The following is a 26,869-nucleotide window of genomic DNA, read 5'->3' as shown; positions in this document are numbered from 1 at the left end:
TTTTGTTGTGAATGTTCTGCGAGTACTGTTATATAGATTGTTTTTCCACATTCTGAATAATTAACAACTTCGCACAACTTGTTCTCGCGTTATTTGTGCCAAAAATAAAATTAGAGTTTTCCCAAGGCTCGTTATTTTAAACCTCCAGCGACCCTCACCTCAACTGTTCTATTTTTTTTTATTTATTTATTTAGCGCCCTATGAGAATACGTACCCCTTTTTTAGGGGCGATCATTCGGCAATCTTGCCGTGTGATTTCATCAGTATAGTTCGTATGCAAGAGACTTCACAAGCGCCATTTTGTGGTGCAGGGAAGAGAGTCAACAGAGCACGCTGGAGCAGGCGATGATAACGCGATTAGATATGCTTGCAGCCTTTCGCCGTGTAGATGCACTTCAAAATGGTCGCCATTATTACGTATACGTGCATACTCCCGACAAAACAATAACGCCGAGGTCCGTCTTCACTCAGCCTGGCATTTGTTCTTTCAAAACAATTATTGTTTCAGCGGCGGCAGCATTATTGGGCTCTGCATTGCTTTTTTTTTTTTTTTTTTGATAATGCAGAAGTTTTTTCGATGACTGTGAGGTAAAGATTGGGTGTGAAGTGTTTGGCCGTATTATCAACTAAAACATATCTGCCTGTTTTGTAGCCGGCTCTGTTTGCGATAAAATGCCAGGCAACCCAGATAAGACGCAGACGAAAGATAAAAAGGAGCAAATTCTTTGCACGTGTCACCAGAGCTCTACTACGCACCGTTGATAATTCGCGCCGACGAGTTCTTATGGACTTTCGTTCTTCACGAGAAGCAAAGGTGTCCTACAAATACAGATGACGTGAGGACAAGGCGTTGCCGTTCCTGGAACGTTATCTGCTCGAACAGACGGGTATTATCTGGCTTTTTCTCCCCGAGGTAGCCCGTACGAGGCGCTTTATTACTCGACTTAGAAACCGTCAACAGGTAAGCCAAGCGACAACTAGCTCTTTTAATTTCGCTCTCGGATGCATTTACCGCTTCTAACAGCCATTTTTTTTTTTTTTTTTCGTTTTTGTTGATTCCATTTGCAGAACTAGGGATGTTTTCTCCGCTTTATTAGGAACAAGAAAGTAATTTGGGGTACGTGAGTCTCCCTGAAAGCAATCTTTTCTGTTTCCAACAATAATGTTGCTAAAAGATGTGTAAGTGAAATTGACATAGAATGTGGGACGCTAACAGAACAAAGATGACGGCCGTGTTTTAACGCTCAACTCTACATAACGCAAGGCGGTTGCCCTTTACTATAATTGCAAATGATTAGTCGTTTGTTTTGTGCACTAGAAGCATGGGTTTGTTTAGATGGGAGATGAGGTCCACTCATCAAAGAAAATTCCCAATTGAAAAACCAAGAAAAGCGCATTATTTTTGAAGAAGAAACCCTAACAAATGCACGGCAAACAGATTGGATTTAACGTGCCAAAGCGACTCGGGTTATGAGAGACGCCGCGATGTGGAGGGCTGCAGAAATTTCGACCACCTGGGGATCTTTAACTTACGGCACACGGGCACCTTGCTTTTCGCCTACATCGAAAAGCGACCGCCGAAGCCAGGATTCGATCCCGCATCCTTGGACATAGTATTCGAGCACCGTATCCACTGGGCCACTGCAGCGGCTGGGCAACGTTGGATTACGACCTCTGCCAAACTGGGTCAAAATTGATATCCCGGCAGGTATCCGTGCCCAGTCAAACTTCCACCACCAAAGGTGGCCGGCCTTGGTCACCTGAAATTTGGCCTCAGCTAATTAAATTGGATCAAAATTGATATCTAGGCATAATTTACCACGCCTAGTTCGATGGTCGAACTCCAAACTTTTGGCCCGCTGGTGTGGCGCAGTATTTAGGGCGGTCGACTACTGTGCCCAAGGATGCGGGATCGAATCCCGGCCTCAGCTGCCGTTTTTCGATGCAAGCGCAAAGCAAGCACCCGTGTGCTGCGCGATGTGCGATGTCAGTGCACGTCAAAGAACCTCGGGTGGTCGAAGTTTCCGGAGTCTTTCACTACAGCGTCTCTCATATCCTAAGTCGGTTTTGGACGTTAAACTCCAGAAACCACACCACAGACCAGCACTCAAATTTTCCCGAGCCACCCTCGAAATTCACATCAGGTCAACTTAATAAAGATTTTGGCCAAATTGCACCAAAATGGATGTTTAAGTATAATGGATCACGCTCAGTTCGACTGACGCCACTAAAGTTGACCAACGCCAACCACAAAATTTGTTCCGCGCCCCCCGAAAATTGATCAAGATAAATGAACCAAGTGGACCGTGTCTTCGTATGTGATACCGGTATAACAACGTTAAACCGCTAGGGCCTTTCTTTGAACCCCTATAAGCAGGCCTTGGAACCAGTAGGCTGTTGTTCAAGCAATACTATGAAGGCACCATCACGCTGTCACTAATGTGAAGGGAGAAAGAAGAGAGAGGGAGAAAGACTTCATATGAGGTTAAGGACGGTGTCATAGACGTTCTTCTTCCAATCACACTAATGACAGCTGCTCTACGTGAGCCTCCAAGGCACAAGTAGACTAGTTGAAACTTCGTCAAAGAGAGCACTTCATAGAAAAGTTGATAATGTCTGATATGTATCTGGGGCTTTGATTTGGCACCACTGTCACGTGGAAGTTTTTTCTATTGCATGTATTATCGTTTACGGCCGGTAAATTAAATAATTTACGGGAACGCCAACTTGATCGAAACAGCGTAACTGGCCGTTCTTTGAGACGATCTAAATCCTTTGCATGGACAATTTGCAGGTCAATAATTGATAAGTTAGCTAATTAGTCTTTACTAAATAATTCTGCAGAAAGAAAAAGAAAAGTACTGGAGACTACGCAAAGCGGCTCTCAACAGCCTACAGCGGATTCCACGATGTTAGGAGACACCGACATTTTAAAACACTGGCCCACCTAACATGTATTCACAGGAGCTGACGTAAGTCGTGAGCGAAAGTGGTATACAACACTTAGCCGTAGGCGGACTCTAGAGAAAACTGCATTGCAGCGCCAACTGGCAACGGTTACTTCGGATCGAGAATATCATGACAATGCCTCCTTTTATCGATATGAATGTGTCGCTGTAACTGTCCCTGTAGCTGTTGCCGGATGACATTTAGGTACAGTTTTCGCGAGCCCCGCCACCGGCTAAGTGTTGTATACCATTTTTACTCCCGACTGTACGTTTTGGTATAAGGCACTGGCAAGGACCGTGAGCACTTAAGAGAATAAATGTTATGCCGGCATTAGGGTAAATAAAAGTGTTTCTGTTCACAAGTACATGCAGGAAAAGAATAGCCTGATTTTCACGTTTTTTCTCTTCGTGCGAATGAAAAAACGCACGCTGGGCCGTTTATTTTTTCAATGCCGTATTCCCATTTCCTCATGACATACCAGGATAGATATCTCACGTAATGCTTGCAGAATTATGCCAAAGTGCCATAGTCGATCTTGCCGCTACACTGGGCATCCGTGTCAGTGCGCACTACACCCCCGCCCTTACCTTCCTGCAGGCACAACTATGAGCGTTCTTCTTGAGAGGCTCGCCTCTTTCCTGTGGAACTGGCGATGGATCACCACTGCTCTGGTATTTGGCGTGACGTACCTAGTGGGGCGATTCTACCACAAGGTGTCCAAATATCCCAGAGGACCTTTCCCGCTGCCGCTGGTCGGGAACCTCCTCGGTAATTTTGTCTTTGCGCGCAAAGTATATCTTTTTCCAAACGTACATGACGTTGTATTTTAATAGCGTCTCTTTTTCGATACCAGTTTACAGCATAACGATGACTGGAAATGCCACTGTGTTGCTTTACAAAATAATCCCAAAGTTCCGAGCAAGAAAATTCTTGTGCGCACTGAATGCATATGTACTCTGGTTCCCCGCAATGCATTCATACAGAGCATTTGTTTTTATTTGCAGCAGTTATAATACGGCTTCAATACTATCGTTGTCTTCCATGTGTTGTACACAGCAGACAAGGTAAACGCCGTAAGTAAGGATACCTCAAAGTGCTTCTTGTGTAAGCCACCTCGAAATTGATCTCAACACCGTGCGACTACAAAGGGCCGCGGAACAAAGAGGCACTACTTAGCGAGGTCCAAAGCTGTTGGGAATGTGACGTAAGGTTATTCTTTGGGGCATTGTTCACGAACGTCAGGGTTCTAATAGCAGTGAATAAATATTACGAAAGCATCTAGTAAAGTAAACAAACTAGTGCGGGAGAGGAAGTGTCTTTCTTCGAACCCAGTTTTCAAACGTACAAAATGAAACGGCCAATGTCGATTTATTGGCGCGTGCAATAGCCTTTGTCCATGGCATTTCTCCTCATACACCTCGTCCGTGCAACCCGCAGCGCTTCGCAACGTCAAGGACCTGCACTCCAAAGCGACCGAGTGGGCCAAGGCATACGGTGACGTCTTCACACTGTGGATGGCCGAGAAGCCGATGGTGATCCTCAACAGCCACCAAGTCATACGGGAGGCGTTTCTTGAGCGCAGGCACGAGTTCGCCGGACGCTTCCAGACCCGGCTCAGTGAGTTCCAAACAGGAATGATAGTCTATGTCAGTCGCCCGCAGTTTCAAACTCGAAAGAAGTGCTCGCGGAGTATGCCGTCAACGAATAAAGTACGTTGATTCATGTTCCATTGCTAGAGGTCATGATCGAGGCTGTAGAAATGTGTGCCAATTTAAGTACCTCATTCAGAATGGCTAACAACATTACCCTTAAAGCTCTTCTGTGCGTGCGCATGATTGTCATCCCCGCTTTATGCTTTCTTTCTTGCTTTCAGGCGACCCCCATACTTTAAAATAAGCTCTACATTGTACTTCGTTAAGTCGCTTATCTGACGCTTATTGATTAGTTTGTCAAGGTGTGCGAGGTTACAAGGGACTGGCGACTTTCGTATACCTTGGCGCTTCTTAATTAGGTCATTTGTTTCTGCTGAGTGCGCATCAGTGCTCTGCGTAGCTACCCTATACCCTGCTGCGTGATGATATATATGTAAAGTTGCCATTCTGTCCTGTAGCTTAACCCTTTCTGCCATATTTTTTCTCTAATCAGAAAAGGCAAATATACTTCAAGCATTATGTTGATGAAGATTTTGTGTGCATTATCGGTTGCCAAACGAGTACTACAAATCCACAAGTATGGCGGAAACGCTTGAAGGCTTGTGCAAAGCAACCAGAGAAAATCAAAGCCGCTACACCTACTGCTGTGCCCACCTCGCACCTCCACCACTTGCAAGTCACCGTTCGAACAAACGTCTTTATTCCAGGCCGTACCTAGAACTCTACGCGCGATTTTCAGAACACCGGTGAATGATGAAACCGATGAGTACGTGCAAGTGGATGAGGTGAAGGTTCGTGCACCGCGCCCACACTATATGATTATGCGTCATATAACCGTGTATGATGTCACGGGTTCGAGTTGCGGAGAAGGTCGTGAATTCGAATTCCTCGCTGGCGTCACACTATGCGTCATATGATCATTTGACCATACATGAGGTCGAGGGTTTGAATCCCAGACAAGGTTGCGATAGCACGTTATGGCATAGAAACTGTGACGCCAGCAGTTGTCGAGTCACCAAAGCGGCAAGGGGGACAACTGCATGCGCAATAGATACTCCTGTGCCAGGGCCTTTTTTCCTTTATCGCCTCTGGCTCACCGTTTGCCCTTAAGGCATCACTAACGGACCTCCGTGGTGCTAGATGTGTCCTCTTTCGCATCGAAATTGTGACGCAGCTGCTCTTAAAGAATTGAAGCGTTCCGAAAGATGTCATATCATTTTCCTGCCTAATTATCGAGCATATCTGCTAGCCTAGTTAAGCGATAGGAATTCAAACCTACGTGTCTCCAATTATATGGCCTAGTCGTCTGACTACAATACGTGACCTAACCCAATGCAGCACGCTTTTCGGAATCAGGCGCCGCTGCGCGAGCGAGGTTTCACTTTCATACACGTATACGTGGTTAGAAGTGTCCCAATTTTTTTTTTTTTTCTGGTGGTATACCTTTGAATCATAAACGCATTCGCTGCCACTTCTAAGATGCGAGTTCTCCATTTCAATCAAATTGCAATCAATTTCCGTGTCCGTTTTTAACTGTGTGCGGGGCAACTTTAGGATTTTGGAAGATACCTTTATGTACATGTTGATACGAATGGCATAAAGCTTCTAAGTTTTTCCAGTGTTCGCCCCGAGTAGTTAAGACTGCCCATCGAATAGGGGCGGGGCGCGTTTTTGAAAGTAACTACAAGCTACCGGGGCAGGACCTGTGAATATATTGATCTCAGGGTGTTCGATATAGGGTATATGAAAAAAATACGTTCAAGAACTCTGTTCCAGCTAGAATTTAATTGTCCAAAATTTGTCGGTGGGGTCTTCTAAGTCTATCGCTAGAATCTAGAAGGCGCGGCGGCAGCGATATAGACAGAGTGGTTCACAATGGTTGGACCTCGTGTGCGCAACCAGACAATGACGCATGTCCGAAAAATATATATATATATATATATATATATATATATATATATATATATATATATATATATAACGTGCCTGTACCGGTAGCTCGCACGAAAGCAGTCCACTAGGTGCATGTGTGGTGGCCAGTTATCAAGTGATTCGGGCCAAATTTGGGGGCGACCATCGAACTCGGCGCGATCCATTACACTTGGATATCAATTTTGCTTAAATTTGGCCGAGGTAGATTTTCGTGAGACCTGAGTCAATTTTGGGGGGTTGGCATGGACCAACGGTCAATGGTTAGAGGTCGATCTTCATGTCCACCATGGTGGAGAGTGGTCACTGTATTGACTCCTACGTGGACATGATACACCACACTGCACTTTGGACTCGCTGCTGCTATGCTAGGCTCACAATGTTAAATCAAGGTATAATTTTCAGAAACCGCCAGGCTTCTTTTTTTTTTTTCTCTCTTTTTTCTTTTGGTCACGATGTAGAGCTTTCGCTCTGAAAATGAAATAATTCCCGTGTGATAATTTCTAAAATAAACGAACTAACTTTGGAATTAATTGCAGCTATAGGTAGTCTCTAGTTGATAAGCATTGTCGTGAAAAAACTGAAGCGCTGACAAACATCGACACTGGAGGGGACATAACACTTGCTCGCAACGGAAGGGTTTATTGAGAGGTTTCGACAAGTTTATACGGACCGGAGCACCACCCACAGCATTCAATAGACACGTGTCGAACTTTGCGTGGGAGACCGTTAACATGCATTTATCATTACTGCTCAGTTGCGACTCGCGAGTAAGCGTCGTCTCCCTTCCTGTGTCGCTGTTCATTAACGCTTCAGGATCAACTTGGGAATAACCTCACATTCATAAATGCGCTTTCAATTACTTCTCACAGAAATGTCATTTTTCTGTAGTATACATCACTTTAAAACCACTCGTTTTTATCTGTTGCTCCAGCGCACAAGCTACATTACTAGTGCTTCAACGCTTGATCCGTAACAATGTGTTTGGGGTACGCTTATTTTCCAGGCGAACTGCAACTTCAAGGAAATCATGACATTCTCTTTGAGGACTACAACCCTCGATGGAAGGTACTTCGCAAGGTTGCTCTACTTGCCGTTAGGCGAGTACTCTTTAATCGAATATACATCGTTTTTCTCCTCTTCATCGATCCACAGCGATAGAGAGCTATATATTTTGCCTCGTCTGCACACCCTTATATTCCGGTAGACTTGCATGCTTCCTCAAAAATAGATACATTCGTGTTTTTTGCCCTCTTAGGAATAGGATAAGCCAGAGTCCTTAATTCGAACTTCGCATTGGGGTTACACGCTTTTGATTGAATACATTGCCTGATGTAGTCATACATTAAACAATTGAAGAATGGCACGAGGGATGTGCTTCCACTCAAGGCAGCATCAAGCCATAATATATGAATTTATGAAATAAGCTCTGACATATTCTAACGTGGCAGTATTTACAGCGATCGGGTCTTCCTGGACATCTGCACCAAAATGCCACGCCGCCATTCAAGACGCTGCATTTGTTGAGCGCAGCATAAGAAAACATCACGTGACACAAGCTAGTCGAAAGAGTATACAAGCGTTTTGTGCAACCTTGCAGCTTCCCCGCTTCTGGCACTGAAACCATATCTTTTGATAACAATGTTTAGCACAAGAACAATTTTTGTTATTTGTTGTTCATTAAAGGTTTGAATAAACACTAACCCCAACCGAAAACCTTTATCATAACCCGACGTTTCAGAACCAGCTCGGTCTCTTACTCAGGGGCGACGGGAGTGCGAGCCCGCAGTAGCAGGTAGCGGCCTTCGCTGCCTCTTTCCCAACACATGGCGGAATCCATCGGTGTACACGGAGGGTAGCTTCCGTGTACACCGATGGACTCCGCCACGCACGCGTTGGGAAAGGGGGAGCGAAGGTCGCTGTCTGCCACTGCGGACTGGCACTTCAGTCGCCCCTGAGGAAGGATCGAGTCGTGTTATAATAAATGTTTTCGGTTGGCGCCAGTGTTTTCTCACCCTTTGTTTCAAGAACCCAACCAGGTGGATTTCCACTGCAGATGTTCTCATTCAAGTCGTCGTTTGTCAACTGATGGTCACTATTTGAGTCCCCTTGTCCCGCTATTATACGATTTGGCGCGAACGCTTAGATCGTACAAAAGGGAGAAGAAAACTTTTTTTTTTCATTCTTTGTTTTTTTGTTTGTTTTTTTTTTCGAAGAGTATGCCACAAGGCATAAGTTGAGAAAGGGGGAATGGGATGCAGGAGATAGAAAGTTAAAAGAAGGAGTGAAGTCCAGTTGTGCTTATGTATTCGAGAAGGTTGGCAGTATAGCGATTGTCCATTGTCCATTTCTCATAATCACTATCGCGATTCCACCGCAGGCCCACCTTCATGATTATTCGTTGCCTAATGTGCGTCGTTGATGGACACGTCCACAACAAGTGACGCACATCGCAGGCATCAGGTGGAGTCTCACAGTGAGGGCACCTGTCAGTCACTGGTAGATCTTTTTCCCGCCATCGATGTCGAACAGATGGGGTCAGAGCCGCCCCTGCCCGGATCCGGCGCACTGTCACCTCCTCCTGCCGAGTAAGACTACGGGGGAGAGGGTGCGAACACGGAGGAATGAGAGCGCGTGTTCGCTGGCGCAGAACTTGCGAATCGGAAACGTGGGACAGGAACGGATCTGGGGGAAGAGGGGAAGGTGGTGGATCGTCTGATGTGTTTATATGCGTCATAGCATCTGCTTGTATGTTATGTGGATCGCGAGCATGGCCGCGAATCCAGTGTATGCGAATAGGACATGGGTACTTTGAACATAGCAAATGTATGGACTGTGTTATTTGGAATGTGCGTCGAACGGCCTTAAGCTGTTTAAGGGCAGTGAGAGAGTCTGTGTAAAGATGGACTGCATTGAATGAGGAACTGGTGGAAGGGAATGTATGGCATTGTAAATTGCTTGAAGTTCCAGTGCCAGAGGGGTGCACGTATCCGCGGTATATGTCACGTGAGTGTTGAGATGCAGATGAGAGGGACTATACACAGAAGTAACTCCTCGCTCTGCAATATGTGATGCATCGGTATATAATATGCACCCTTCAGGCAGATGTGCGGATGATACCGACGGGGAAGCAGTGGGGCGATTGTCCGTGAGCTGGCAGTACGACCATGGAGGTAGTGTCTTTAAATGATGTAGTTGTAAAGACTGTTTGCGAGCTCTGTTTGCCATCCGCTGATCAACGAGTTCAGTGAGCGTATTTAGCTGGGCATACTCCTGAAGTACTGGTATGGGTGTTAGGCGGGGAAGATATGTAATTGCACGCATAGCCTCAAGGGAGTCCCACTGTCTGCGGGTGAGACGTTTAAACTGTGCCTGGTATATTATACGTGGCTGGAGGACAGAGCGAACAAGCTGGCGGGCCGTGTGAGCACGCGCGCCGCCAGAGCGCATAGCTATGCGACGAATGAGACCTAAAGTAGCGTGAGCGGTCTTACGGATGGCTGTCAGCCACGGGGTGCCAGTCCCAGATGAATGAAGAAGAAGACCAAGAATGCGAACGGTTTATACCTGAGGAATTGGGGTATTATCGATCATAAAACTTATAGTGGGAGCTTTCCGTAAGCCAGCTTTATTTCCAATTCGAATGAAACAGGATTTTGTATTCTTTGTTGAAAGTTTTCGTTCCGTGAAAAGAAAATACCGCTGCTTCATGTGCGCCATTAAACAAAATAAAGCTATTAGGCCTGAGAATGAATAAACTCTAGTATGTTTGTGACATTAATGTCGTTTCACGTAAACCTGGTTTCTAAGGAAGTCGAGTCAGTCCTGTTGAGTATGCCCATTCTTTATAACTGTCTTCTCTTTCAATTATTACAGAAAATATGCCGTCAGCGATTCGCTGGAAAAGCTTAGTGCGGATGTTGTTGACTCCTTTGTGGACTCGCTGCAACATGGGCCGCAGGTCATCGACTCACGCAAGCCTTTTTTCTTCATGCTCTACAACCTGATAGGAGTGTCGGTCTACGGGACAAGGTACGAACGGCGATATTTCTATACCTCGTAACTTGTACATATATTCGAGATCACTCGCAACGCTGAGCGGAGCGGAGGAGTTCGATGAAGCCTGTGGCACTCCGCCTCCATTCCAGGGAAAAACCCATTGCGTACGAATTCATTGGTTCATGATGCATGCATACGTACAGATGATTTAGTAAATGGTTTCACTGCATGGATACGCCTAGCTGTGCCATATCAAGAATTATCATATTTTCATAGTGCGCTAACAAAATTATTACCTTAATACACACGCTGAATGCTCTTTCCTTGTTTAACAATTGACCTGCCCGTGGGCAACGTAAAACAACCAAGGCCTTTGGTCTCCAGGCTAAGCACGAAGTAAAATTGTATTCGATTTTGCTAACTTCTGTGTTACTCAGTGGCGAAAACTGACACCGGCTTTAGTGCTAGGCGGCTCACGGGTGGCCCTAAGTACCAGAACATTGACAACATCATTCTAGTTAGGGGTGCGCATAGTGACTTCTCGCAAGGGCAGCTGATCAAGTTGTCCAGCAAGGTTTAATGACACCGACAACAAATAAATTAGAGACGATATTTAGGCACCTCAATAGATCATATTTTGGCCGTGAATTAATAATTTATTACAGTGCATCTTAGGGAAATAACAAATGACCCGTTGGCTGCCCCTTATTGTGGGCCCAGGTTTAAGTAAGGGTTTCCGCAATGGACATAGTAATAGACAAAGCTCTCTGAAGAAATTATTTATGGGCTAGCCGCCCCCCACCCCCTCCATCAATCGTGATTCAGGTCAGTAACCTGATCAACGTTCATATTTCTGGTTTGACAAATTTCGCGCCGTCACCTCCGAATTACGTAGTATCCAGCGGTATGATCACGTACAATAATAGCCTTCTTTCTTATAGACATCAATTTGTACGAGTATACATATGCATAAAGGTTTCTGGGGGACTACAATGACACGTGGCTGTTACAATACTGCGCCACTTCTTTGGCCTATAGAAACCGGACATAGCATTACAATCTTAGATGCATTGTTCCACAGGCTGGACGAGGATTGCAAGGAAATCCGTCGCCTTGAAGAGATCGACCACGAGTTTCTCGAAGTTGCGCCCAATGGTCTTCCGAGCGACATCGCACCCTGGCTGGCACTTTTGTACCCCAAGAAAGAGAAGAAAGTCGAAGCCATGTTTTGCGAGTTTAGGGAGATCGTCGACAGACTGTTTACCAAAGCTGAGGCCGCCTACGTACCGGGTATAGTCACGATTCTGTGCGCTACCTTCCCATCAAAATGCTTTTCGATAGAACATCGCGAATGAAAACATCGTTAATGCTTCCGTCAGCCGAAACAGAGCCTCCTCTATTGTAAAAATAAAGGAGGCGCTGGCCGAAATCTGCCCCTGGCACAGTATATGCAGAACGATAGACTTTATGCCCAGGGGTTGCTCAATATTTTTCACATACATTATTTCAAGGGTCCATGCTTTATAACGTCGTCTGTACCTTGCGCTGTTGGACACTTGTAGTAATTCATGAGAAAATGACTCATCCTGCAGTAGCGTATTAACCATTCTCCCGCCCCATTTTTTCAAGCGGCGACGAGCTTTCTTCTTGTGAAGTCAAACCGGCCTTCCTGGATACAGGGCGCATTTGCAGTGGAATTTGATATAAGGCCTCAGTTCTGAATAATTTACGATGCGTGAACTCTGGCGCGATATGGAAGCTAGAAGAGTGACCCGTGAGGCGACGTATAGCCATATTCTCAGTGATTAGGTTTCTACGCTCGGTTAAATAGCTCTTTCTGTGCAGCCTAACGCTAATGCAGTTTAAAGTTGCAGGCTCATGGTGTTATGCGCGTAGTTTTCTTTTCAAGCCCGTACATAGATGTCCGAATGCTGTGTGGTCGGCAGTTCTCGTGTGGGGCAGGTCGTAAAGAATCCAGTCCAGTGCATAAGAAAGGAGAAGGGGAAAGGGCGGGGAATGTGTATGCCATTCACCCTGGAGGCACCTCTGACCTTGGGTGCTCCCACAGAATGATGACAATGCTCTGCCTTCCTAATCACACCCTCCTGGAGATGGCTGTTTGCCTATGAATCAAGTCGAGCCACTGGGGCCCGGATAATTGTGCGCGAGGGCAACTGTTGGCCGACAGGATACATTTACTCAGGCAGCATGCAGCGCTGAAGCTTTCGAGCGAAATCGCCTTGAAAGTTCTCACTTCAACAACGCAACGTTAAAGGACCCCTTGTACAGAAAAATCCGGCGTTGTCGGCGTTGTGAGGGGAAAATCCCTGGCAAGGCTCTGGCAGGTACATACGCCGTGGTTGCCAGGTGACATTTCCATTCACTGACTGGTCGATGGGCTGTGCGACGTCACGAGACCACATGACATGGCAGGCGCTGCCAACTCGGGCTTCTCAATTTATATGGGATCGTCATCATCATCATCATCATCCTGACTATATCCACTGCAGGGCGAAGGCCTCTCCCATATTTCTCCACTTAACCCGGTTCTATGCTAGCTGCATTCACTTGACCCCCGCGAATTTCTTAACCTCATCCGCCCACATAACTTCCTGCCGCCCCCTGCTACGCTTTCATTCTCTTGGAATCCAGTTTGTTACCCTAAGCGACCGTCGGTTATCCTCTCTTCGCCCTACATGTCCTGCCCATGCCCATTTCTTCTTCTTAATTTCCACTAGAACGTCGGTAACTTGAGTTATTTGGGATGGTGCTATGCAAAGCGAGCCTTCCAGTATCCTTGGACGATAATCCTGACACGGTATACTCTAAGGTGACGTCGGTACGTTTTGCGGCTTGGTTGAAGCGGTGATATATTGTTATCTACTTGGGATGGTTTTTCAGGTAACCGGGTAGCTTACGAATGTATATTAATGCGTATGTGCGAGATAATAAAGACACAAATTAACGGGTTAGAGATTAAGCGAGTAAAAAAGTGTATATACGTGAGCGAGGAGCCGCAGATTGGAACTCTTAACGATTTCTTGTCGTACATTTAGAGGTGGAGCTTAAGTGACCCCCTGGATGTTTGAATGGATGTTCTGTACCGCTCTTCCAAAAGTAATATGAACGATTATGGCTAAAACGTAACCTGTAAAACTGTTGAGCTCTAACATATTTGCGTCTAATCGTTACATTCGAAGTCAGATAACCCACTTGCACCTGGGACAAAAACAGAAACAAAATGTATTAAAGTCCATATAGAAGTACTTCAAGTTTTATTTGACATCGACCACATAAATAACAGCAGCACGCTTCTACAGATCTAAAGCGTCAAATTTATGTTTATTGTGTCGACATTTTTCATTAATTCACACAATAGATAGTACACACAAACTGATGCAGGGACATAAAATGTAAGTATTCCACTACATCAAAAAAGGGATAATGGTGAGATTCAATGCATTCATAGACCAGTGCACCAACTTGTGTATAATAAACTCTTTTTAACCCCTCCGCGGTGGCTCACTGGTTACGGCGCTCGACTGCTGAATGCAAGGATGCGGGATTGAATCCCGGCCGCTTTTTGGTGGAGGTGAAAAGCAAGGCGCTTGTGTACCGTTCAATGTCGGTACACGTGAAAGAACCCCTGGTGTTAGAAATTTCCAGAGCCCTCTACCACGGCGTTTCTCACAGCCGATTCGTTAAACCCAGAAAGCAAACCAAACCAATCGTTTTTAACAAAAATATAATTTTGTATAGTAAGTTAATGGAGGCAATTCATAGATACCAACTTTAAAGCAATTCACATGTATAATGTTAGTTTCTAAACAAGTTTAGGCCCAGATTTCAAACCTGATTTATGTGCTTGGATGCTTTATAACACACTTTTGTAGCGTTTGCTGACACGTATTTTCCACTTCGTATAGGCAGAACAGAGAACTTCACGCATGCCATGCTCGCCGCTCGAGAAGAAGCCATTTTGGAGGAAAAAGGCGACGCCGAATACTTGACAAAAGACAATATGGTGCAGGTTGTCCTCAACATCTTTGGTGGTACGTGGTGACTTTTCCAGATTTTCAACCATCTTATCGTTGTTTCATTGCAGATTTCTGTATTTCCTGAGTGAAAATAGTCTTATGTAGTCCGGGCATATGAGCCTATAATTTAAGATTTTCGACCGTTGAATTTGTAAAATGTAACGTATACGTGCTAAAAAGGTCCCATAAAACTATATAGAATGCAAGAGAACTGAAATCTACAAATTAGCGCCGCACAGAAAAAGAAGAAGAAAAAGTACACAAGTCTGACCAACAACTGAGCTTTTACTGTCGCAAAAGCAAGCACATATGTAGTGGAATGAGAGAGAGAGGAGGGTAACACAGGGGAGAGTATATGCTGTGCAATGGCGGAAGATTAGCAATGTTTAAGTCGCGTCAAGGCGTAAAATAAGAAAAAAAAAAATAAAGAGACAAGAACCACTAAAATCTTAATGTAGAAAGTAACTAAAACAAGTATAAAAAACCAGGGGTAATAAAAACAGCAGCCCATTTATAAAAAATTAAAAGCGCGCGACCATGTGCCAAACAATGCCAGATGGATTGCCAAGACCTAAACATGATAAAATAGACCAAGAGATTCGAAGTCTTCATCCGTAAGAAATGCAGGATTCCTTGTGGTTAACAATCGCTACTGTACCCAAGACTTCAGGTGCTAACGTATCATTATTTACACCTGTAAAAAGAGAATCCTGCAAGAACGGAAAGCATCCGCTTGGCTGAAAGTGCTTACAATGCTGAGTCAGGTTTACCCCCAATCTTTTTTTACCAGTCTCTCATATGTTCCATCGCGCGTCCATTAAAGCATCTACCGGACTATCCAGTATGCAAGATCCATGCCTCGCGGAATTCACACCACGTGTGCGGCTTTTGATGTCGCATCGCGCGTCATATTTGGCCACTGGTGGAGAAGAGTATCCACACCTTGCGGCAATCTTCTTGAGATTGTGCTCAAGCCTATATGTGTACGGAATTACTACTTTTGGCTTTCGGACAAACTCTTCAGTGAATGAGCCGAGCGTATCGACATTGGGAATGCCTTTGTACCGCCGCAGCAACTTTCCCCTTACAGACAATAAAGTATTTTCAAGAAAATAAGCTTACAACCGCCGAGCTGTCCCTGCGGTAAAGCCAGGACATGTATAATGTTCACATGAACGTTCTAGAGCCGATGACAGTACCGCAGAGCTACTCCTCGCTCTTCCGGCCAAAAGTCATAATACCGTACGACGTTGGCTTGCACACAATGTCAAGAAAATTCCCGCATGGTATGGTGTGCTCTTCTCAGCCCCTAGGGAACACACGCGCGCGCGCGCACCCGCATACATACATACATACATACATACATACATACATACATACATACATACATACATACATACATACATACATACATACATACATACATACATGTGTGCATGCCTACCTACATACATACGTACGTACGTACATACATACATAATGGTTGCAGTTGTGTGTATATATACAGCTGTGCTGAGTGTAGTGTGTGTGTATTTCGTTCCTTTGTTCCCGTCTGCTAGTGCTGCGATTCCATGATGTTCTTAAGCCTAGGCCTTCCTAGCTTCACCTGACTAGCACCTGGTGTGTGGTCGCACTTTGAAATGTCTCTCGGCGCTCTCTCGTTTTTAGGCTCATTACTTTTTTATACTCGTTATTAGCTTTTTCTTGTTTGTGTTTTTTTTTTTACTCTTTGACGCAACTACCTTTGATCTCCTAGATTACTCAGTATTCCTTCCTACATTCCCCATTCCTTCATAACCCCCCTCTCTCTCATATGTGCTTGTCTTTTGCTTCAGTAGAGCTCATTGTCAGTCAGGCGTGTGTACGGGCCTTCTTTTCTTTGTAACTTTTATTTGAAGGAATTTTTTTTTTTTTTTGCAGAAACCAGCAACTATCTCAGAAACAAATCCTTGTTATTCACAAAAAGTTTCCTTGGTTGTATTCCCGCCTGCCTGTCACACTAAGTTCAACTTTATTGCAGCCGCCACCGACACCTCGGCCGGAGAACTCCAGTGGCTCTTTCTGATTCTTGCCAAAGAACCAAGGATTCAAGAAAAGATCCAGAAAGAAATCAACGAAAACATCGGTACGAAAATATTTTGCCTCCTTTTATTATGAAATGCAACAGCAACAAAATCTTCTCTGCTATGTTTAAACGCAAATAGTAAGAATGTCATACATTTAATAACCAGGCATCCTGGCATATTGCCTAAGACTTTCAAAATTATTTATTACTTAAATATCTAAAACGCAATTTTGCATCTTCAGAAATACTCCGAGTTCCAAAGGATGCTTCATTTCATCTCTTCTCCAGGAAGCACTCCTCCCGTTTACAAAGACCGAGCCAAGCTTCCTTTCACCGTGGCCTGCCTACTGGAGACGCTCAGATTTCGCCCAATAGTTCCGCTTGGCCTCCCGCACAAGTCTTCCACGGATACTATAGCTGGTGAGCAGTCGCATCATTTATTTATATCTGGACTAAGGCATTCGGCAAAAATTAAAAGAAAGATTGTCAGCGTAAGACTTGAAATCTACAAAGCCAGCACGACCAAGATAGCCAAATATCGTTGCAATGCAGACTGGTATCGTTCATTAATATAGCAAAGACGAACAATGAACTTTTGACATTCCCGCCATAGACTCCGATCTTGTTCTCATTAACAACTTCACAGTTTGCTCGTTCTGCAGCACGACTGCGGAGAGCAGTAGCAAATGAACGTGCAGAGGCGGGCCTGCAGACGCGTGGCAAGCACACTGAACGGAAGTCGTAGTCGAAACTCATATTTGCTATTTCACAGGTGGGCGTGCCGTACCAAAAGACACGGGCATCTTGTACAACATCTACTGTGCGAACCATGACCCCAAAGTCTGGGACGAGCCAGAAGAGTTTCGTCCGGAACGGTTCCTAGACAAGGCCACAGGAAAGCTTCGCCAGGACCTCGGGCCACTGCTCACGTTCGGCATGGGCCCCCGCACTTGCCCCGGGGAGAAGCTGGCGCACGTGGACATGTTCTACATCCTCGTGCGACTAATGCAGAGGCTCAGCTGCAGTGCTCCCGGCAAGCCCTCGGATGTGAACATGGAAGGCTATGGTTCGAGCCTCTTTCTACTGCCCGTGAAGCAGAACATCGTGCTCACGAGGAAGAACTAAGAAGTTATTGGTGTGTTATCACTAACCAGCAAGTTTATACTCAAGGCTAAGCTGAAAGATTTCTAATAGAGGAACTGCCTTCGCACATTTACTGGCTGTAGAAAACCATTACTTGAGGTATCTCGTAAGCTTTACAGGGAAATATAGTATTACAACTGATCAGTCACGCTTACAAATCACTTCTTTCTTTCTGTTTCCAAGGAGGCTGAACATTAAAAAAAAAAAAAAAAAAAGAAAACCATTATGGAGGACACTTACACTCCGCCTTCAAGGGTATGAGGCGATAGCGTAGGCTAGTGCCTGACTTAACCAAGCCGCGTGAACGTGCCTGCTAGTGCCTGGTCTACGAGTGCGTGCTTGACTGGGAATTCTGGAACATGCCTTCCTACGTTGCCCCGCCGGGGTGGTGCAGTGGAAGACGCCCGACTACTGTGCCGGAGTTCCCGGGATCGAATCCCGGCCTCGGCGGCTGCGTTTCGATGGAGGCGAAACGAAGAGGCGTCGTGTGCTGTGCGATGTCAGCGCACGTTAAAGATCCCCAGGTGGTCGAAATTACTCCGTAGCCCTCCACTACGGTCCCCCTTTCTCTCTATCCACTTTCACTCCCACCTTCATCCCGTCCCCTACGGCGCGGTTCAGGTGTCCACAGAGCAAGTGTGACAGATACTGCGCCTTTCCCTTCCTATGAACCAACCATAACCATAACCTTCCTACGTCAGATGAGCGAGAAGATTTGGCAGCTGCTCCCAAATTTCTGGTATCATGTGGTCCCGTTACGTTGCAGAAGCCACCGAAGAATCAATGTTGCCGTATGTCAGCTGCCAGCTACCACCTGTCAGCGCCAAGCCCATGCTTTTTCGTTCGCAAGGCCGATTTTCTGCGTAAGGGTATTCTTAACGAGATGGCTTAAACGTCAGAACTTTAAATCCTTAAGGCAACTTGCTGTTTTTAATGCGAACGCATTCAAGCCCCATTGCATCCTAAATGCATTTTCTCTCAAAGATTGTCTTTCCCAAGTGACCATTATCTCAAAGGTATTTTATCCCCACGGTCTGTCACTCAAAAGTCCGAGATAAGAGGAATTCCCTTTCCTCTGCTTTGCCACCTTCCAGCTGTGTCGGGTAGCTACTAATTTATTTTTTCAATTAAGTTCAGTTAATTGATTCAGTTGTTCACAGGCGATTTTTAGGAGGCGGTTTCTTGAGGGAATTTTTTCACGGAAGCCGCATTTTCCACCCGATGGGGTCTCCAATTCTTTCGCATTAATAAGGCACGGAATATGCAAGCAAGATTTAAATACGCAGTTTGGCTTCTGGGTAGTCACACATGTGTTCAACCGCAGACTTACATGCGTGTACCCAGGTGTGTGTTGTTCGTTTGTTGTCGTTTGTTTTTAAAGCGAAAGCTCTTTATGGCTCATGACTCGCGAGGTATGTCCGCGCGTGCGTCCGCGGCAGCTGTCGATCATCTTCAGAAAGATTAGGATAGTTTCAATACTGATAGTTAATCAATAATGTAGTAGTAGGTGTATGAACATTAGTTAATGATAACTGGTTAATTAGACGAGGCTAGTCATTTAATTAGTCAATGATTAATAGAATTGTTAATGAGTACTTATTCAACAATAATTAATTCATCGGTACTAATTAACTCGTTAATGACAATAAGTTACTTGTTTAATTATAATGGATTAGTATGCTTTGAGCATCCTAAGCGCACGCACTGCACATGCGCAGTGTCCTCGTGCACAAACAACTGTGCACGTGCAGTGGCGTCACAATTGCGCAATGGACTTTTGCCTCTGCTCACTTTAGATTGTCAAAGTGCCCCCTGAATTTTTGTTGGCATGCTGATGATGGAAGTGGGACTGTCCATAATTGTGATTGCGGCGAAAGCACGATGGTAAACTCTTAATGTTCGCTGTGTTCAAACATCGCCCGAAAGTGGTCAATGCTACGGGAACTGGGGGAACCAGTTCCATGCATACGGCATGACGTTAAGGGTACGGGAAATGACGCGGTGCCTAGCCGGTACGCAGCGTAGTGTGGAGGATGACAGTCAAGAGAGGAAGCAGGAAGTCACACCACTTCACCTACACATACAGAGGCGACCGGGATAGAAACAGTCGTTGGTGGTATACCTGGGGTGCAGCAGTATATGTTTCTTGCCATTTTGTGTTGCCTCTCCAAGAAACGATCTATCCGAAGGAAAGAACATAAGCGTACTTGCTCAAACATAATCCGTACTTACCTTTTGATGGTAACTTGAAGTTTGAACTCACGCGAAGAGCAGCAGTGAACAAAAAAGATACATTTTTAATTTTGTCGAATAGATTCTAAATATTCAAAAAAGAAAATACATATTTGTTACATGTGAATGAATTTTGACACAATTTTTCCAAAGGGCGTGAATGTTTGGCATCAGTTACTTTTTTCTTTTCACTTTTTCCTTCATGGGCGCTGCCCATTCTGGTTATTTTCTGTCTGTTTTAATTAGTCAAAAGCCGCCATTTTCAAGCATCCTCCTCTGCGGTTATATACTTACATTGCTGCACACTTTTACAGGCGATGGGTGGAGTGCGAAGAGTAGGTTGTCACCAAGACTTCTCAAAAAACAGTTATGTGCGGCCACATGAAACTCTGGGATGAAATACCATCAGCTTTCCATGCATTTCATGGTAGGTCATTTCAAGAGAGTTCTCAAGAGATCTAGGTGTAGAGAAGATTTTTTTGTTTAACCGATACAGGCCAGGTCGGTAAATTTAGCCGTCGAGAAATGTATCGTCCACATGAGCCGAAGGAATTAAACTCTGTTAGTTATTGACCGTTAGTTATTGATGCTTCTGAAGATTTTGCTCTTACTCTAGAGTCTCTGATAGACTGTGAAATGCCGCCTGACATTGGCTGAGCCAAACGACGGGGTATCGCTCAAAATCCACGTGTATGTGATAATAATTGTACTTCCAGCATGGCAACTACAAATGAACACCTTATGTGTACAAGTGGCCAAAGAGGAAAATGACTTTTTTTTGAAGAAATGAAGCACTTGTCGAGGAGGAATGGTAGCATCCGCTGTATAAATTAACCCAGAAGCACCCTATAAGGAATGTGTCATCAACATTCGGCGTTCAGCCACAGGATTAAGAACGTAGCGTGCACGGTGCCTGTTGTTCGCTTATCGAGTTGGTTTCACTTCAAAATCAAGGTGTGATGAGCAAACAGGCTGGTCAGGTATTGTTTGAAAGGCTGTGCGGAAGAAACGCAGAAATCAGCAATTTGGATAAGTGTTTTAAGCGAACCGCTACCAGAATGAGTTTTCACGCTTGTGAATAATTTGTGGAAGAGGGGAAAACGATACCTAATATAGTTGCCAAGACGGCTGCTGACATTGTTTGAACTGAACACCATTCAACTAGGGTGCCTCGATGCAGCGCGACATCGGCTGTAATGAAGCCGTGGTGGAGGGCATCAGAAATTTAAGCCATCTGAAGTTTTATCAAACTGCACTGATATTGAACTCGTACATGGCACCATATTTTTTGCATCAGGAGTCGAGCGCCATATACCACTGAGCCAGTACATCCGGGTTACTTCAAGATTTCATTGCAACTTCAAACGTAATTTATATACTTTAAAAGCCTTTCTAGGCTCAAGGAACGAAATCCTGCGCGCGAGAGTTGTGCGCGGGATCTGTGCATAGGATCTGTGCACTGATGTGAACGTATGTGTGAGGAAATACATTAGGAATGAAAACAATTGATGTTGATTGGTAATGAATGAGTAATGATAATGAATAATAAAATGATCATAAAATTACTATGGAATGACCAATATGTCAAGCTAATATTAATGACTGCAACTAACTGGAAATGAGCAAACATGCTTAGCTGAGTGGTAATGGCTACGACTAGGCATGACTCAGCATAACTATGGAAAGACCAGTAAGTCAAACAACATTTAATAGGTATGACTCAGCATGACTACGGAACGATCAGTATGTCAAACGACGGCTTGTAATGGCCGCAATTGACTGGAAATGAGTAAGTATGCTTAGATATGAATGACAATGACTAGGCATGACTCAACAAGACTCATCATGACTATGAAACGGCCAATATGTCAAACAACTTGAAATGACCACAACTGACTGTAGAGTATAGGCTTTCGCCGTTCTCCTCTTAAGAAACATCTAAGAGACCCTCTAATTTTTTCTGCAGGGTGCTAATCCTACAAAACGAACTCGTTTTTACTTTGGCAATGTAGAGACAAGGTACATTTGACCTTCTGTACATTTCCTCAGCTGTTTACATACTTATAATAGGTTTGCGTTTCACAAAATTCCCAAAACCATACCTAAAACTACGAGCGGTGGCACAAAGCATGGTGTAAGTTGTCACCACAGAACTTTTGTCTTTTCAAGAGAGATGAGCAGCCGTGAATTATCGCGCTGTTTTGCTACACAGCGGAGAAATTCATACATTGCGGGCCTAATAACATGTAACAGGCCTGAGCGCAATATATTTATATACTGTTACGTGGCGGCAAGGAAAAAAACATCCCCGCTGCCGATGACATATTACCTGTAATGAAATGTTGGCTGACCTAGCGCGAGGGCTCCTGTTGTTGCCCTCATAAGGAATGCGCATACCCATAAGAGTTTGGACATGACCAGGCGGCGTCCCGATTGCGGGCAAAAAAATCGAAGTTGATCAGATTCAAGGCATTCTTCTTCTACGATGATCGTGCCATGAATCTGTTCAACTTCGATTTCTTCTTCGCCCGCGATCGGGACGTTCGCTCGGTGGCGCCGGGAATAGTCCTAGAGCTACTCTCGAGACCCTGCCAATATTGGCCATATTCAAGATCTTACACAAGCACACCCTAGCCCTTCAGGATACACCATATACATTGATTCAATACAGGCTATAAGCGCCATTCATATGGGTCGCATTCCTGAATAACTATACAGGATGAACTACACAGCTTTTATCAATCCGTCCCCACACCGTCAAAATGAGGTGGAATATTCCTGGTCCAGCTGGAATCCCAGACAATGAGGTAGTGCATTGCCTCACCTGCGACTTTCAGCACCGGGCGCTGGGATTACCTGGCCTTATCCCCACCCCCACGTGGGACGCCACTCTACAAAAAACTACAAACTACAAAAAACAATCTTCACTATGACATTAGGAAAACTCTTCGTATACTTCCTCTTCCTTATAAATCCCTCATTACCTCGCAAATACTCATTCTTCGACGCATACACCTATATACTCCTTACTCCTGCCCGATCGTTTCTATACCGCATCAGACTCTCTCGCGTGCCCGAATTGTCCTGAACACTATGCAAACTTAGAACAATGCATGTTTCACTTTCCATACACTCCTCCCCCAACGTGGCAGGTTTGGTTAGCCTCTGACCAGCTGAAAGACCAGTTTGTCTTGGTGACCCTGGCCCAGGACATTCTCTTCCTCCTCATGGCTGGATAGGCGAAGGCAGCGAAAGAAAATAACGGCTTGTCGTCATGATGATGACCGGATGAAGCCTGGCCCAGGAAGCTTTCGGTCCACAGGTCACCAGGATCCGACCGTTGAGGCCCAGGCACATCAAACGGCACGGGAAGGAGCGATGTCCTCGTGTCGGAGTCTCCGATCAGTCGGATCGTCTGGCCGTTCATTCGCTGTCTTTTGGTGCGTCCTCCCGTGTGGTTTTCACGTCGGGCTAGTTGTCTTTCACTGTTTCTTGTGGTCAAGGCGGGAGGAAACCGGCGAGGTTGGGTCGAATCTGGCAGTCTGGGAAACAGCTAGACGACGCGTCCCTGGAACCCTCTACCGTCGACGGAAGGAGATCGCGCCCTAGCTCTGATCCAGTATGAACGCACTCCGTACCTCCAATTAAAACGTTTCGTGGCGGCCACCGGAAAACAGAACATATGACTGACAGCAATGACTTTTAATGAACGTTGGGGGTCTAGCGCGAGCACTCCTGCCCATGCCCACTTCTTCCTCGTCTGTAACAATTATAAAACTCTCAACAATCTATGAAAATACGAAACCACTGTTCAAGCATTTTTGCTGCCAAGCCAAATTATCTTCGGGTGTTTGGACTTCAGCGACTTCTGTTGTATGTCCTACTTGAATGCGGTAAGCACATTACTGCTTGCGCGCTGCGACTGGGAACAGCCCAGGCCAGCCTCACGTCGACCTTCGCAGGCCAAGCAGTAAAGCAAGAGTTTAGAAAGCCCGGGGCAGGCTAAGTACGACCGATGAGAAGATCAGCGCAGTGCTCCACCACGTTCGTGTAGCGCAGAAAGAGCCCGCTTAGCTAATAACGGTTTCAAGAACCTAATAACCATGAAAAGAAGGTGACCAACTACAACGAAGTCAAGCGCGCATACTGTCAACTTTTATTGAGAGGCTAAAAAGGTGAACTGTAAATTCTCTCAACTCGTGTCCGCCATGAAAAGCAGAAAAATAAAACAGCATTATACAGAACAGAGCACGAAAATCTCACGTGCGCAAAATACGAGGAAATCGAAAGCAACGAGATGGAAATAGAAGAGGGAGTTTCATTCCTGGCGCGCCTAGTCACTCGATTAGGCGCGCCACGCGACAACAGCACACAGAAGAAACCAAGCACGCTCGATACTGCTCGATACCACAAGTACGGGGACAAAAGCACGCACTCCGTCGCTACCTGCAAGGATATGCATAGTTTTCATTGCAAATCTTTCTACTGCCGGCCCACGAGGAAAGTGCAGCCGCAAGTTTGTGATGTGCGTAAAAATTCAGAAAAAAAAAGAAGTAAAAAAAGTAAAACGCGTTGCGAAGATGGAAGCCTTGCGGCAATAGAAATAAGTGTACAAGAGATAGTGGCCACTATCTCGCATTAGGCCGGACACTCTCTCTCTCTCACACACACACACGTGGATATCGCGGAGCAATATTTTTCCGCCGCCGACACAACTGACGTAACAGCACACAACAAGGAGCCACTTGGCGGCCCGCATCTCAACCCGACGAAGCGACACAGGCATGACTAACGGACAGGACAGCACTGAGTCACATGCTCCCTCTCTCAAACACAGCACACGATAGCTTAATTCACAGGCTCCGAACAAAAGCTCGAGGCGCGATTGTGATCAGATGCGCTGCTTTTCGTGACGAGGGGCGCCGAAAGAAATAAAAGAAGTCATTATGGCAACTAAACATAACCGCTGCGCATAGAATATGACAAGCAGGCATGCCGTTTCAACTTACGTCGCAGCCAGTGTTACAGAAACGCCAATATCCTTTAGCGGGAGCTAACCGGCCTCATGTGCTTGGCAATAGTACACTCAGGCTTCTGCAGTCTTTTTAACCGAGCCCGAATGCTTTTATTTCAGCAATGCCAGTTTTTAAAGAACAGCTATTAACATGCCAAGCTGGCATGTCACAATCTGTGTGCACACTTGAAACAGCGACATCACTGCCCATTGCAGTCACTGAAGCAGTTCCCACTTCACTACCTGTTACACCCTTTTCAAGTGACAAGCAAATGAACAGTAACAATGTTGCACTCTGCATCGCACAATCTGAATTGGGCGACGCCAGCGTATGCATTCTGCCAAACAGACATTAAAAACTGGCCATAAACTGCTTACCTGGTTAAATTGGACAAATATCGAAGAAAATGTTCGCGAATTATGATCTTAAGAGTTCAAAACCCTGGCTAATGCCTGTCGACAATCTGATGACCAAGACAGAATGGTGTACTAATGCTGATATGAAGAGAAAACTATGTGTTGCAGGTGTGTGCAGAGCAAACATGCTGCGACACCAGTGCCATGTCAGCCTTGAATTCAAGCTAAAACTGTGCTGAGCCAGAAGCCAGAAATGCGTTGCAAAATGTGCAATCGTCTTTACAACACACCCTTTTTACAGCTACATTTCTGCGACACTGGTAACAGTACACATGCGTGCAGCATGACCATGAATGCACCATTGCACACTTGAGTGCAAAACGAGTTTTCAAAACAAGACGCATAACTCAACAGTAGGCTCCCTTTAGAACCTAAGAAACAATGCTTTCAACATGGTGAAAGGCTTTCAACTGCCTTTTATAATTTTTCAAAGCAGACAAATTAAAACATGACTGCACAAGTTAGAAATTTCATAAAGCTAGATGAAGAAGCAAATAGTGATTCCAGTTAAAGATCTGAAAAGCACTGTTGCATTCTTTATCAGCAACGAAGAAACTGCACTCGTACCTCCCACAGTGAAAATTCTGACAGTAATGCGAGCAAATTTCAATGGATGCTTCCACGGGACAGGTTACTGCCTGAAGGCCACCTCATGAATAGCCAAAACTACATACCTTAAAGAAGTGGCGTTGCCAGAAATATTTTTCCGTGGTGTTATACGCTACTTGGTGGAGAAAAAAACAACAAAAAACTGGGCGAGAAAAAAAAAAAGACAAAAAGAAAAGGAGAAGGGGAAATGCAATGAATCATGACTGCTGCCATGACCGCATTCAATGCAATCTGCGCCCTGCACATTACAGCATAAAGTAGACATACTAATGCTTTCCTTTAGGAATGAGCTACTTTCTGCGTGATGCACGCCAATATCCAGTAGGCACACATTAGCAGCATTCAACACTAGAGCCTGGTTACTGTTTATGTACCACACACACACACACACACACACACACACACACACACACACACACACACACACACACACACACACACACACACACACACACACACACACACACACACACACACACACACACACACACACACACACACACACACACACACACACACACACACACACACACACACACACACACACACACACACACACACACACACACACACACACACACACACACACACACACACACACACACACACACACACACACACACACACACACACACACACACACACACACACACACACACACACACACACACACACACACACACACACACACACACACACACACACACACACACACACACACACACACACACACACACACACACACACACACACACACACACACACACACACACACACACACACACACACACACACACACACACACACACACACACACACAAAA

At 45.2% G+C, this 26,869-nt stretch overlaps 1 protein-coding gene across 5 annotated transcripts in view; it reads left to right on the top strand.

The window, feature by feature from the left end:
* LOC146198988 (steroid 17-alpha-hydroxylase/17,20 lyase-like) overlaps positions 1-17,918 on the top strand; it is a 36,701-nt gene extending 18,783 nt beyond the window's left edge. For 2 of the 5 annotated variants that reach the window (XM_084594453.1, XM_084594450.1), the window contains exons 2-10: positions 3,547-3,717; positions 4,387-4,566; positions 7,537-7,630; positions 10,407-10,562; positions 11,611-11,819; positions 14,456-14,581; positions 16,587-16,691; positions 16,920-17,051; positions 17,404-17,918. In XM_084594453.1, coding sequence (XP_084450579.1) covers positions 3,555-3,717; positions 4,387-4,566; positions 7,537-7,630; positions 10,407-10,562; positions 11,611-11,819; positions 14,456-14,581; positions 16,587-16,691; positions 16,920-17,051; positions 17,404-17,756 — 1,518 coding nt within the window. In that variant the 5' untranslated portion in view covers positions 3,547-3,554 and the 3' untranslated portion in view covers positions 17,757-17,918. Of the gene's footprint in view, positions 1-756; positions 962-1,068; positions 1,118-3,546; positions 3,718-4,386; positions 4,567-7,536; positions 7,631-10,406; positions 10,563-11,610; positions 11,820-14,455; positions 14,582-16,586; positions 16,692-16,919; positions 17,052-17,403 lie in introns of those variants that run through there. The other 3 variants (XM_084594452.1, XM_084594451.1, XM_084594454.1) reach the window with 3 other exon arrangements.
* The last annotated feature ends 8,951 nt before the right edge of the window (positions 17,919-26,869 follow it).

This window comes from Amblyomma maculatum, chromosome 2 (genome assembly GCF_055883805.1).
Source record: "Amblyomma maculatum isolate TAMU_Amacu chromosome 2, ASM5588380v1, whole genome shotgun sequence".
In the NCBI taxonomy this organism is placed as follows: Eukaryota; Metazoa; Arthropoda; class Arachnida; order Ixodida; family Ixodidae; genus Amblyomma; species Amblyomma maculatum.
The sequence above is the reverse complement of the archived record's forward strand: the minus strand, read 5'-3'. Positions and strand labels throughout refer to the sequence as shown.